Below are 14966 nucleotides of genomic sequence, written 5' to 3'. Positions count from 1 at the left end.
AAAGGAGCATGAGGCAGTTTTGCGGGTCAGGGATGTGTTCATTACCTTGATTGTGATGACAGTTTTATAGGTGTGTGCATATGTCAAACTGTGTACTTTCAATTATAAAAATATACAGCTTTTGAATATCATTTATAGCTCACAATACTGTTTAATAATAACAAAAGGCAATGGGAAATATGACCCACCTTCAAATTCAGGAGCTGGCTTATTTGTGTTCAAAGCCTCCAACATTTGTTTGAGACTTACTTCACTATTTTCTAAAAAGTAAAGTATAAGGATTACAAAATGGCAAAGGTGTCAATGTGAATAATCATCATTAAAATAACCATGACAGGGAATGGTGTGGGGGGGGGGGGGGGGGACAAATTTTGTTAATGTCTGAAAATTAGCCAGATAAAAACTAATCAATTTAAAAGAATTTTACCACGAATCTATTCCCTTAAAACAAGAAAAAATTCTAACCGTATTATTTGTCTTAATTAAATATTGATGTATGCATTTTACAAATGTGATGCCAGACAGAGTGTGACTCTTAAAAATATTTCCAAGAGTAAAAAAATATTAATTTTAATTTGTTCTCAGTATGCCTACATTCTCATTATGTTTCTAAGACCTAGTTTATCTAAAACATACATATATAAAACATATCCCAAGCACACAGTAAAACTAGGACTTCAACAGAGATTTTTCTTTTAAAAAGGACTCACCATCAATAGATGCTTGACCCAGAATTTCCTGGAACGTCTTGTTGCTTAATAGAATTCTAGCGTTCCAGAGTTGGGACCTCAGCTCATTTATAGGCATCTTATCATTTCTGATCTTATCAAGAGTTGTAATCTCTTTAAATAAATCTGTAAACATGTCAAGAATAGAGAACTGATGAGGAAGTTGAAGCAAAGCCCTTTTTTAGACTTAACACCCTAACCTGCACAGAGTAGATGCATTACAAAAGGAATTCTGAGTTAGAGGGCTTTCAAAACATGTCAGTGGGCTTTGTTTTCAGAAGTCACTTAAACAATAAGCAAAATTTAACATACCCCTAGCCAGCTAAAAGTTGAGTTTCTGCAACATTTTGTAGAAGTTTGCTTTTATTTATTAACTATTTCTCCTCAAAGGTTTTTCTACTACATGCTCCAGTCTTTCATAGACTGTAAAGCATTTCAAGAACAGCTTGATAATAAATAGCTCTTAGAATGAAGTCAAATATCAAAAATAGAACCCAGCTAGTTGGCAAAAGGAAAACTGAAAAATATAAATCTGTTATGCACTGAAAAACAGTCACACCCTATCCTAGGCATCAGAAAGCCTCTCTTTCTTGCTAGCCTACCTACTAGTATTACATGCAGTAAATCCTTTTTTTTTTTTTTTGTACTTTTTTTTAACGTTTCACTATAGGTGAGAAAAAGAAGCATATGGAAATTATTGGAGGTGAGAGAAAATTGTATTAGAGAAAATGTGTACCTTATACTGGAGCATATACTGAGACCAACTATTTTGCTTTAAGAAAGCATATTCTAGGAATGTAATTCTAAATAATTCATTACAGTCAAAGCACAGATATCTTATTCCTTAAATATGATAAGGAATAAGAAAGCAGATTATAACATCTTGATACAGCAAAGAAAACTTAAGGAATTAAAAATACAGGGGAAAACAAACCATATTTTAGAAAAAGAATACCATTGAATTATCTTAGAAATTTACTTTTAATTTTCATTCTTTTACTATACTTACTATCGAATGGTGTTGATGGTTTAGGTGAATTAGTGAAAACATCAATTACATCTTTTAAGATCTTTTTACTTTCTGCAAAGTTAAGAAATAAAATGGAATTTAAATAGATTTTAAGCTCATTAAAGCAGGGATCTGGTATTGTTTCAATTTCATTCAGCTTTCAAACTTCTGTGACCATAATGCATGGTAAGAAATACACTTAGATTATGAGCATGTGCGTGTGCACGCACACACACACACACACACACACACACACACACACACACATATACACACACACAAACAGGGAATGCAAGGAAACACAATCTGGGAATTGCAAGGTACAGTTAGGATTCAGACCTCCCCATCCCCTGCCCCGAGGCAGGTCATAAGACACTCATGTGAGAGATGCCCTTGCTATACCCAGAGGGAGGGTGCATCCTTATCTCTGAAGACTGAGGGTTGGAGGGACACCAAGAGGAATCTGAACGAACAGACCTTACTAAGTTTCCTCTGGTTGACCACCCTCAGCTCATATCATTTTGTCCCATCACAGTTTTCTACCACTTTCCACGCTTCATCAAAGCTAACACCAAAACATTCAGGTTTAACAACTCCTTATGAATATTCCCCTTTCATGTAAAATTTACATTAAATTTGAATGCTTTTCTCTTGTTGATCTGTCTTTTGTTATAGGGCTCCAGCTGAGAACCTAGAAGGGTAGAAGGAAAAGATTGTCTTCCCACTCCTACAGAAGCCTGCTTCAGGGATCATAGGCTGGTAGCCCACAGACTGAATATAGCTGAGATTCAGTCATGTTCATTGTCCTAGGGAGTGGGGGGTTTTCTTTCCATTTGAATTTAACTATCTTCATCTAGGACACGTGCTCTCAAGTTACCCTACAGTCCACACCCCTTCCTTTTGTCTTATAACCAACTCATTTTATTAATTTTGCATTACGTGCCTGGCTACTGCAGGCATTTGAGTTAGCGGACTCTGCAGAGCCTGATTCAAAAGTTACCCTTCTCTATTGAAGTCTATTGTAATTTACCTAAATAGCAAATATTGGATCTATGGCACTATACCTCTTGAAGTGGCAGGATAATTTGACCCATCTTTCCTATTCGAAGCAGTTAGCTTGGCCTTAAATATTTCCTCACTCCTGAGATTTTTGTAGACTGAGAGTTTTTGTAGGGACTGTGTTTGCAAAAACCTAAAGTCATTGAAGAAAATATGCCAAATGCCTAAATAGAGAGGAAGAGTTTGTCTGGAGACAGAGACAGAAGGAAAGAGAGGGACAGGGAGGGGTTGACAGACTAGAGGTTTGATGGGAAAGAGTGAGAATTACCCTGTGGGAGCTTCCCTTCACACAGATGCAGGATTACCACAGGCTCCAACAACAAAGCATCAGTAGAAACACAATGCAAGGAAGTTTTAAAAGCTCTTCCTCTGTTTCCCACATTATGGTGTGACTTTGGAATGGGAGAGGGTGCCAATAATCAGCCACCCTGCCCCCAGGGTCTGATTTAATTTAATTGAAAGAAAAAAATGATTTCAATTCCTGGTATTTAGTAGCTAGATATCTGGATCAGCCCTCCTACTAAAAACAACTAAAAATTCGAAATAAAATTATTGCTATAAAAAAAAAATCTTGGGGCGCCTGGGTGGCTCAGTCGGTTAAGCGTCCGACTTCGGCTCAGGTCATGATCTCACAGTCCGTGAGTTCGAGCCCCGCGTCGGGCTCTGTGCTAACAGTGCGGAGCCTGAAGCCTGTTTCAGATTCTGTGTCTCCCTCTCTCTTTCTGACCCTCCCCGACTCATGCTCTGTCTCTCTCTGTCTCAAAAATAAATAAACGTTAAAAAAAATTTTTTTTTAAATCTTGAATTCATCAATGTGCTGCCAAGAAAGTAAGAAATTCCCAGACCAAACAACTGATGAAAGGCTGTAATCCAGAAACACGGCGACTGTTTTTACCCAAAGAGTGTTTGCCAAAGACAAAACAAAAACAAAACAAAATTGGATGAATTTTAGTTTGTAGTTTCAAAGGCTCAGACAAAGCCTAAGTTCCTCCCAAAGTGGAGGGGAACGTGGGGTGGTTATCCTCAATTTACAAAAATGTTTCTCTAGATTTCAAGACCCAGAAAAAAATATCAAGAATAAGAAAAAGTTCCTCCTTTATAGATAATTTGACTTTTCTCTCTAGCTACCTTTAAGATTTTTCTTTCTGTTTGGTATGTCACAGTTTCATCATGATAACCCTATGTATGGATTTCCTTTCATCCTATGTGGGATTCACTGGAATTCTTGTATTGGTAGGTTTAGGTCTTTCTCATTCTGGAAAATTCTCAGCTATAGTTCTCCAAATATTTTCTCTGCAACCACTCTGTCTCTTCTCTCCTGTGTGGATATATATCTCATCTTTTCATTCTTTCTTTTTCTAGCTTTACTGAGATGTAACATTATATTAGCTGTAACTAATATATAACGTAATCAGATACACATATATATTTCAAACTGATTGCCATAATAAGTAGACCTCTTCATTCTGCCTTCCTTTTAGCTTCTTCTTCTTTTTTTTTTTTTTTAATGTTTACTTATTTGGGGGAGAGAGAGAGTAGGAGATGTGCAGAGAGGGAGACAGAGGATCTGAAGAGGGCTCCATGCTTCCAGCAGTGAGCCCAATGCAGGGCTCTAACTCACAAACCACAAGATCATGACCTGAGCAGAAATCTGATGCTCAATCAACTGAGCCACCCAGCGCCCCTAACCTCTTTCCTATATTCCAACTCTGTCTTTCTATGCTGCATTCTGTATAATTTCTTCAAACTCCTTTGCATTTCATATTTCTCTCTTCAACCATGTTTAATCTGCTAATATTGTTGTCTGCTAATTAATTTTAATTATTATATTTTTAATTTCTTTATGTCCTGTTTCCTTCTTTTCAAATTTTAGTTTCCCTTACATGTTTTCAAATTTATCTTTTTTTTAGAAGAGTACAGAAAGAGTGAAATTAAAAGAATAGAAAATACATATATATCCAAAAATATACTGTATTGCATATTTGCAGGTTGCTCAGAGAGTAAATCTTAAAATTTCTCAACATAAGAAAAAAACCCTTTTTTTAAACTATGCATGGTGACGTGTTAACTAGATCTATCGATGTGATCATTTCATTCTATATGTGAAATATATATACAAAATGTCACAAAATCAATGGTAGAGAAGATAATGATACAGATGAAAACATAAATTGAGGAAACAATAAACACACACGATAGAGAGGATCAGAAAGCCAGGAATTAGTTAAGAGTTATTAAAATTGAAAAACCACTAGCATAAATGACCTAAAAAGAAAAAAGGTGGGGCGCCTGGGTGGCTCAGTCGTCAAGCATCCGACTTCAGCTCAGGTCATAATCTCATGGTCCATGAGTTTGAGCCCCGCGTCAGGCTCTGTGCTGACACCTTAGAGCCTGGAGCCTGCTTCAGACTCTGTGTTCCATCTCTCTGACCCTCCTCCACTCTCTCTCTCCCTCAAAAATAAATAAAAACATTTTTAAAAATCTTTAAAAAAGAAGTATCTGATTTTATTTATTTTTTAAAATGTTTGAAAACATCTTTTTAAACATTTTTTAATGGTTATTTATTTATGTTTGAGAGGGAGAGAGAGAGGGAGAGAACAGGGGAAGGGCAGAGAGCAAAGAGAGAGAGAGAATCCCAGGCAGGCTCCGTCTGTCAGTGCAGAGCACTGTGAGATCGTGATCTCAAACCATGAGATCATGACCTGAGCCAAAATCAAGAGTTGGACGCTTAACTGACTGAGCTACCCAGGCGCCCCAAGAAGTATCCGATTTTAAAACCTGGATAAAAACAGTACTTGTTTCTACTAGTCTTCTCCAAATAAAGAAGAGTATCCACACACTTTCCAAAAGGGTTACAACAATTCTCAGTAACCAATTTATAAACATAGCAGTCCCATAACAATCTTCCTAAACCTCTGGTATTAGTATTCTTAAAAAAAAAAAAAAAAAATGAGCCAGCATGAACACGTAAAGTCTAAACAGGAAAACTGAGAGGTAACTCAAGAACTCACCATCTGTTTCAGAGTTCAGTAACACCTCAGGTTTTTCTTCATTTAAAGGTTTCTCCAGGCCCTCCAACGCAGATAAAAGGTCTTTAACTTCAACTTTCCTATCAAAGACACTATTAACAACGTTACATGCATCTTCTATTCCTAAACAGAGACATGACAAAATACAAAGATATCTAGTTGGTCAGTCTATCCAGAGAAGCACATAACAACTTGATTTGGGTGAAATGTATTCATTTTCTAGAATACCCAGTCTTGAGAGATTTTTGTCTCTCTGAAATATTCTCCAAACTGAAAGCTCTACAACATTTATAGGTTTACAATGCTTATATCAGAAAACAAGACACACTGAAATAGTTTACCTTACTAGTTCAACACAGGAAGCTAAACAAAACAACAAAATACCAAAATTATCTCTAAGAAAATAGTGCCATGATGGGGAAACAAAAGGGGGCACTTGGGTGGCTCAGTCAGTTAAGTGTCTGACTTTGGCTCAGGTCTTGATCTCACGGTTTGTGAGCTCGAGCCCCACATCAGGCTCTGTGCTGCCAGCGCAGAGCCAGCTTCAGATCTGGCACTCTCTCTCTCTCTGCCCCTTCCCTACTCATGCTCGCTCACTCTCTCTCTCTCTCAAAAATAAATAAACAAACATTAAAAAAAGGCAGCCCTTTCTGTCTTTATCTAAACATTTGGAAAGAATGACAGTGTTGTTGATGACATGCCAATAATTTGTTGCTTTACTAACTTAAGTGTTATTCATTTATATCTTTTAATCTCCCTTGTATCCAAGTTACAACTGTCTTCTTTATTATGTCCTCCCTATTTTTTCCCCTTCATCATACTTCCTAAAGAGTTCTTTATTAGTCTTTTGAAAGAACCAACTTTTGGTTATATGGATAAGTGCGCGTGCGTGTGTGTGTGTGTGTGTGTGTGTGTGTGTGTTCTATTTCACTAACTTCAACTTTCCACTTTGTTAGCTCCTGACTAGCACTTTTCAGGGGGATTGCACTGCTCTTTTGTTGTTTATGCTGCTGGTTAGCTCTGTAAGCTGAACGTTTAAGATACATTGTTCTGGAGGCGCCTGGGTGCCTCAGTCGGTTAAGCGTCCCACTCTTCATTTTGGCCCAGGTCATGATCATGTCAGCTGCGCTGACAGCAAGGAGCCTGCTTGGGATTCTGTCTCTCCTTCTCTCTTTCTGCACCCCCCCCCATACACACTCTCTCTCCGAAAAAGAGAGATTATTCTTATAATAATTATTTGATTGTATACTTGTATAATTGTATAATTTGATACATAGTGCTTTGATTGTATAATTTGATACATAGTGCTTTCACTGTCATCATTTCTAAAATCTTTCAGGTTTCTTTTATTCTTCAAGCAAGGAATTACTTACAAGGCAATTTGTTTTTCATCTTAAAAGCAACACTTTTCCTTTCTTTCACAAATAATTTTAATGTCACAACATCATGATCAGACTATGTGGTCTGAATGACTTCTGATTTTTAGAATTCACTGAAATTTTTATTTGTGGCTTAAATACATCATCTATTTTTGTGGATATTCCATAAGTATTTGAAAAGAATGTGTATGTTTTTAGGATACAGAGTACTCTAATCTGTTTCTGAAGTCAACTTTGTTAATATTGTCACTTCAATCTCAATCTCTTTCTCAATTTCTTTCAATCCGTCTATTTCAATCTCATCTTTCTATTTAGAATTCAGTGTTTACCTGGAAATAGATATAAATATGGTTGTGTTTTATGGGCATTAGTAGAAATCCAGCTTATATAAAGCATTCTTTGTTATGCACTTATTCCATTTTTTCCTTTTTTCATGGAACCGTATTATTACTGAGGTCTCTCTCTGGTGCAAATGTAAATCTAGTTTACTGTTATGACGTGTATGTATGGACCATATTTTATTCAACCATTTCCCCAATCATGGACTCATAGATTGTTTTCACTTCTTTCCTCCCATAATGTTGCAGGGAGCATCCCTGTACATGTCTCTACAAGAAACTTCTCTGGGCTATTTATCTGAGAATAGAATTATTGGATCATAAGAAATATGCATACTGAATTTGACAAGTACTGCTAGATTGCAATCTGGAATGCTGTACCATTTTACCTACTCACTAGCAATTTGTGAGTATTGCCAACTCTCTTCATACACATATTTAGCTATGTGGGTTTCTCCTCCTGTATACTAAGTCTTATATCCTTACTTATTTTTCCAGTTGATTTCTTTCTTTCTACTCTTGATTTGCAGAATTTCCTTATATTTGAGATATTAATTTTTTTGTTAGTTATCTTGTAATTATCTTCTTCCAGTCTGTTACATGTTTTAGAGTCCTTCATTTACCAGAAATCCTTAATTCTGATGTAATCAAATCCTTTTTTACCCCATGGTTGTGCTTTTGGGGAGTAACATCTTTACGAAGGCATCCATAACCACAAGGCACAATAGTTTTTCTTACATTTTCTTCCATCAGCTTTATAGTTTAATCTTTGAGATCCATTTTAACATTCATTTGATTCTTTGAAGGTTATTTTTGTATATGGTATGACATAGGGATTCTACTTCATTTTCTCTGCATTGTAAGACAATTTTCTCAAATCAGAAGCTAAATAATACATCTTTTCCCCACTAACTGATGATGTCATTTCTATCACATTCCGAGTTCCCATTAATAGAAGTCTCTACCGGGTTCTATATTGTGATGCACTGGTCTATTTTCACAGGTCTATATTAAAACAGCATTATGCTATGTACTAACATTTGACAAAGCAAGATCTTTATCTTTTTTTTCCCAAAAGGGTCTTAGCTATTCATAGATCTATAATCTTCTATAATGAATATAGAATTAATTTGTCAAGGTTCCCACCAAACTTATCCTGAGATAGTGAGTGGAACTGCATCCCAAGTACAGATTCTTTAGAGAGAATCCACTTATTTCAATACTTCTTTTAAAACCCCAGTTTTAGGACTACAATTCTCAATCTCAATGTCTGTGGTCCAAGGCTGTTTTAGTGTCCCCATGATAGAACTGTGCTGAAATTTCAAAACAAACCGATAAAAGTTAAGCATCTGTCCAATGTTTTTCACAAGGAGATAGAGAGCAAATGTAAAAAAAATATATATATGAAGAAATAAACAAGAAAGATAAGAATACAGAGGGGAAAAGTCATTAGATGTGATTTAAAAAACCAAACTTGATTACTTCGATTATAAGATGGATAACCCCATCAGCATTAGGAAGGACAAAAGAAAGAATATAGCAATAAAACACATGACAAGGAAGAAAGAGAGACAACAGAAATTTTTTTAAATAATGCAAGAATATTACAGTATGAAAAATATGTATCTATGTGTGAAAACCTAGAGTTTACAACATCAACTGAGTTTAAATGAGAAAATGCATAAAAGGGGGGTTTGGTAGAGTATATATAAAGTCTATATACGCACATACCTATACATACACCAACCCCCAAAAATGAAGTTCCTGTTCATATGCATTTTGAATTTCATACTTACTGTGGCACTCGGTAAATTCATCACTGTTGTTCAATTCTCTGATGAAATCCTTAAAACTCACCACTTCATCTTTTTTTAAAAAAGAAAAAAAAGAAAGAATTTAGATATTATTGTAAAAAGGACCATTTGATGTTATAACACCAGAGCTATAAACACAAAAATAATGGAGAGGACTGATAATCCTATTGTGACACATGTGATATGCAGAATAGACCTAAAATAAAGCTGTCAGAGATGCACTTTGAACATCATTTCCTCTGATAAAAACCCATAAATTGATAGACAAGAAACAATTTTTAATTTCTCTTTTAAAAGATATATGGCAGTATATTTCCTTTGGCATTTAGAGTGAAACTTCTGAAATACGCAAAATTTGTTATTTTAAATTGAAATAATTACTCACCGTTAGGATTAGTGTTATCCAAAGTCTCCTTTATTTTATCATCTGTTAGATAGATTCCAATGGCATTTAAATTTTGCTGAAGTACAGGAATGTCTTTAAGTTCATTTTTGTAAATGTTGATGTTGTAAAATTGATTTTTATTTCCTGGGAAGAGATAATCACCTTCAGTTAGAAAGGAATTTTCATGTTTCTCCTTTATATTTTAATTTTTTTTAATGTTTATTTATTTTTGACAGAGAGAGAGAGAAAGACAGAGCATGAGCTGGGGAGGGGCAGAGACAGAGGGAGACACAGAATCTGAAGCAGGCTCCAGGCTCTGAGCTGTCAGCACAGAGCCCGACACGGGGCTCGAACTCACAGACCGCGAGATCATGACCTGAGTTGAAGTCAGACGCTCAACCGACTGAGCCACCCAGGCACCCGTCTCCTTTATATTTAAAAAAAAAGTGGGGAAAAAATCTCCCAAGATATAAAATTATACTTAAGAGAAAAGGCAGTATTTGTATTTATTTATGTACCTAAAATAATTTAAAATAGGTGACAATAGGTACACGTAAATGTATAAATATAAGTAAGGAAACTGGGGGAAAGAAACAGAAGAGCAGCAAAAATAAGACAAAAGAGAGCAACAGACAAAGTACATTTCATAAGGTCATATACATTAAATTTTGCAACAATATCAAATGTGTATGCATCTAACAAGAGCCTTCCAAATATAGCAAAAACTTGCAGAATTAAAGGGAGGAATGCATGAACCCATAATCAGAACTGCAGATTTGAAAATCTTGCACTTAGTAATTAATAGAACAACTAGAATAAACATCAGTAAGAATGAAAGGCGCCTGGGTGGCTCAGTCAGTTAAGTGTCTGACTTTGGCTTAGGTCACGATCTCACAGTTCATGAGTTAGAGCCCTGTGTTGGGCTCTGTGCTGACAGCTCAGAGCCTGGAGCCTGCTTTGGACTCTGTGTTTCCCTCTCTCTCTGCCCTTCCCCTGCTCGTACTCTCTCTCTCTCTCAAAAATAAATATTAAAAAAAAAAAAATTTTAATGTTTAAAAAAAATCAGAAATTAGAATATCCAACAAAACTAGCAAACAATCTAACCTAATGATATTTATAGAACACTACCCAACAACTACAGAATATACGTTCTTTCAAGTGCACATGGAATATTCACCTAGGTAGACCACATGCTAGTCTTTAAAACAAATCTTAATGAATTTAAAAGAATTTAAACTGTACAAAATAAATTCTCTGACCAAGGTGTATTAAATTAGAAATCAGTAACAAGATCCCTAGCACATGTCCAAATATTTGGAAATTAAATAATATAGTTCTTTAATTTTTTTAATGTTTATTTATTTTTGAGAGACAGAGAGAGGCAGAGCGTGGGTGGGAGAGGGGCAGACAGAGAGGGAGACACAGAATCCGAAGCAGGCTCCAGGCTCTGAGCCATCAGCACAGAGCCCGACACGAGGCTCCAACCCAGGAACCATGAAATCATGACCTGAGCCGAAGTTGGACATTTAACCAACTGAGCCACCCAGGTGCCCCTAAATAGTACATTTCTAAATAACTCATGTTTCAAATGAGATATCACAAGGTAAATTAGAAAATATTTTAAATAAATTTATATATTGTGATAATCAAATCACAACATATAAAATTTTGTGAGATGCTGTGAAAGTGCTCAGAGGGAAATTTGTAGTTTTAAATTCTGGAAAGGTATAAAATCAGTAGTACAAAAAGTAGTGGTATGAAATTCTTTTTTCTTAATGTCTTTGAGAGAGAAAGAGAGCATGAGCATGAGTAGGGGAGGGGCAGAGAGAGATGGAGACACAGAATCCAAAGCAGACTCCAGGCTGGCACGGGGCTTGAACTCACGAGCCGTGAGATCATGACCTGAGCCAAAGTCGGATGCCTAACCGACTAAGTCATGCAGGCACCCCTGAAACTCCTTTTTAAAAAATTCTTTTTTATAGTTGTATAATACTCTACCGTACATAGAAACTAAAGTTTATTCAACTAACCTCCAATGTTTACACATTAAGTATTTTCATTATTTTGCCATCTCAAATAATTCTGTAATGAATAATCTTATGTATCTATATTTTCACATTGTTGGAAGGTATCTTCAGGGAAAATTCCTAGAAGCAGGATTGCTGGGTCCAAAGGTAAAGGCATATGTAGTTCTGTTAGACATTGCCAAATTCGCTCCATTAGAATGGTAGCATGTTAAATGCCCACCAGCTATAGGTAAACGTCTTTTTCTCTACAACCTAACAGAGTATGCTGTGAAGGTTTTCAATTTTTGCCAATATAATGGGTGAGAAATTGTATCTCCATTTTAATTTGCATATTTCGTATTATGAGTAAAATCAAACATCTCTTAATATGTTCATAAGCCATTTAAGATCTTTTTTATGATTTATATATCCATGACTTTTGCCCATTTTTCTATTTTTCTTCTGTGATATACATTATAGTTTCTACCATATTGTTATTTGTTGTTTGACTTTACCTATGATATTGTATTAATAGATAAAATTGGGTTTTTTTAAATTTTTTCCAAGATGGATGTCAGAGAGCTTACTGCCTATGTTTTTTCCTAGATTTTTTTAAACATTAAAAAAAATTTTTTTTAAACATTTTTCATTTGTTTTTGTGAGACAGAGAGAGAGAGAGAGAGAGAGAGCATGAGCTGGGGAGGGGAGGAGAGAGAGGGAGACACAGAATCCGAAGCAGGCTCCAGGCTCCGAGCTGTCAGCACAGAGCCCGACGCCCACAGACCGCGAGATCATGACCTGAGCCAAGCCAGACACTTACCTGAGTCACCCAGGCGCCCCTCTTCCAGGAGTCTTATGGTTTCAGGTCTTACAAGTGCAAGTATTTAATCATAGTCTAAGATAGGAATCCAGTTTCATTCTTTTGCATGTGGTTGTCTAGTTTTCCCAACACCGCTTATTGAAGAGTCTGTCCTTTCCCCACTATATATTCTTGCCTCGTTTGTCATAAATGAATTGACCGTATATGCAAGGGTTTATTTCTGAGCTCTCCGTTCTGTTCCACTGATGTCTGTTTTTATGCCAATACCATAGAGTTTTGATTACTATACTTTTGTAATAAAGTTTGGAATCAGAAAGTATGATGGCTCCAGCTTTGCTCTTTCTCAAGATTGCTTTGGCTATCAGGGTTTTCTATGGCTCCACACAAATTTTAGGATTGTTTGTTCTAGGTGTGAAAAATGCCATTGGAATGTTGATAGGGATTGCAGTGAGCCCGTATATCGCTTTGGGTAGTATGGACATTTTAACGTTATTAATTCTTTGACTCCACAAGCATGGAATATCTTTCCATTCATTTGCATCATCTTCAATTTCTTTCTTCAGTGTCTTATAGTTTTCAGTGTACAGGTCTTTCACCTCCTTGGTTAAATTTATTCTTAGGTATTTTGTTCTTTTCAATGCAATTGTAATGGGATAGTTTTCTTAATTTCTTTCTGATAGTTTATTAGCAAATAGAAATGCAACTGGTTTTTCTATTGGATTTCATATGGTGCAACTTTACTGAATTTGTTTATTAGTTCTAACAGTTTTTTTTTAATAGGGCCTTTAGGGTTTTCTACATATAATATTGTGTTATCTGCAAATAGTAACAGTTTTACTTCTTTCTTTCCAATTTGGATGACTTTTGTTTCCTTTTCTTGCCTAATTGTTCTCAGTAGGACTTCCAATACTATGAATACAAGTTGAGAAAAAGTAGTGAGAAAAATTACGGCATAGGGAATATAGTCAATAACACTGTAATAACATTTTATTGTGACAGATGATAACTACACTTATCATGGTGAGAAGTGAGCAATACATAGAATTATTGAATCACTATGTTGTATGCCTGAAACTAATATAACATTTTATGTAAACTATATTTTAGTAAACAAAACAAAACAAAAAAACTGGCAAGAATAGGCATCCTTGTCTTGTTCCTGATCTTAGAAGAAAAGCTTTCAGTTTTTCCCCATTGAGCACATGTGTGGCCTTTCGTATATGGCCTTCATTAAGCTGAGGTATGTTCCTTCTATACACACTTTGTTGAGAGGTTTTTTTTAATCATAAATGGATGTTATCTATCATAAATTGATGTTTGGCAGTTTCTATCAATTTAAATATCTATCCCAGCAATCCCATTTCTAGGTATTCAACTAGGAGAAATGAAAATGTATGTCCACACAAATACCTGTACATAAATATTTATAGAAGCTTCACTCATAATCACCAAAACCCAGGAAACCTCAATAGTTTATCAATTGGTAAATATACAAACATTACACTCATGTAATGGAATAATACTCATCAATAAAAATAAACACACTGCATGCAAAAAGTTGATGAATGTAAAGTATAATATGCTATGTGAAAGAAGCCAGACTCAGATGAGCTTCATATGTTCTGATTCCATTTACATGACATCCTAGAAAAGGCAAAACTTTAGAGTCAAAGAATAGATCAGGGGTCACCAGGAATGAGGGTTAGCGAAATGGATGGACTACAAAAGGACACAAAGAAACTTCTCTGCTGATACAGTCTATGTGCTGTTTAGTAATGGTTACATGACATTATTTTTAAGAATTCAAAAAACGATATACCTAAAAAAAGGTGAATTTTACTACATGCAAGTTATACTGCAATAAATATAAATTTGCTCCTCAAAAATATAGTCAAGAGAGTAGTTGAGAATACATAAAAACAGAAAAGATAGGTATAAAATCCACTTTGCGAGGTTGGTCAAAAGTTTTAAAGTTGCCTTCTTTTTATTTTTCAAATTTTTATTTAAATTCTAGTTAGTTAACATATAGTGTACTCTTGGTTTCAGTAGAATTTAGTGATTCATCACTTACATATGACACCCAGTGTTCAACGTAACAAATGCCCTCCTTCATACCCATCATCCTTTTAGCCCATCTCCCGCCCACCTCCCTCCATCAACCCTCAGTTTGTTCACTATAGTTTAGACTCTTTATATGGTTTGCTTCTCTCTCTTTCCCCCACCTTCCCCTATGTTCATCCGTTTTGTTTCTTAAATTCCACATGTGTGAAATCATATGGTATTTGTCTTTCTCTGCCTGACTTATCTCGCTTAGCATAATCCAGTCTGGTTCCATCCACATTGTTGCAAATGGCAAGATTTCATTCTTTTGATGGCTGAGTAATATTCCATTACATATA

At 35.6% G+C, this 14966-nt stretch overlaps 1 protein-coding gene across 1 annotated transcript in view; it reads right to left on the bottom strand.

Annotated features, from left to right (window-relative positions):
- The window catches only part of LOC147574458 (EF-hand calcium-binding domain-containing protein 13-like), a 56908-nt gene extending 42219 nt beyond the window's left edge, over positions 1-14689 (bottom strand). The window contains exons 1-7 of the mRNA XM_086685478.1: positions 14683-14689; positions 9742-9903; positions 9339-9407; positions 5808-5948; positions 1738-1809; positions 711-854; positions 189-260 (exon numbers count right to left, since the gene is read on the bottom strand). Of these exons, the coding sequence (XP_086541604.1) occupies positions 189-260; positions 711-854; positions 1738-1809; positions 5808-5948; positions 9339-9407; positions 9742-9903; positions 14683-14689 (667 nt within the window). The remainder of the gene's footprint in view (positions 1-188; positions 261-710; positions 855-1737; positions 1810-5807; positions 5949-9338; positions 9408-9741; positions 9904-14682) is intronic.
- Positions 14690-14966: the final 277 nt, after the last annotated feature.

Source organism: Puma concolor, chromosome E1 (assembly GCF_028749965.1).
Source record: "Puma concolor isolate L17-30 chromosome E1, mPumCon1.1.hap2, whole genome shotgun sequence".
Taxonomy (NCBI): Eukaryota; Metazoa; Chordata; class Mammalia; order Carnivora; family Felidae; genus Puma; species Puma concolor.
Note: the sequence above shows the minus strand (reverse complement) of the source record. Positions and strands in the feature narration are given on the sequence as shown.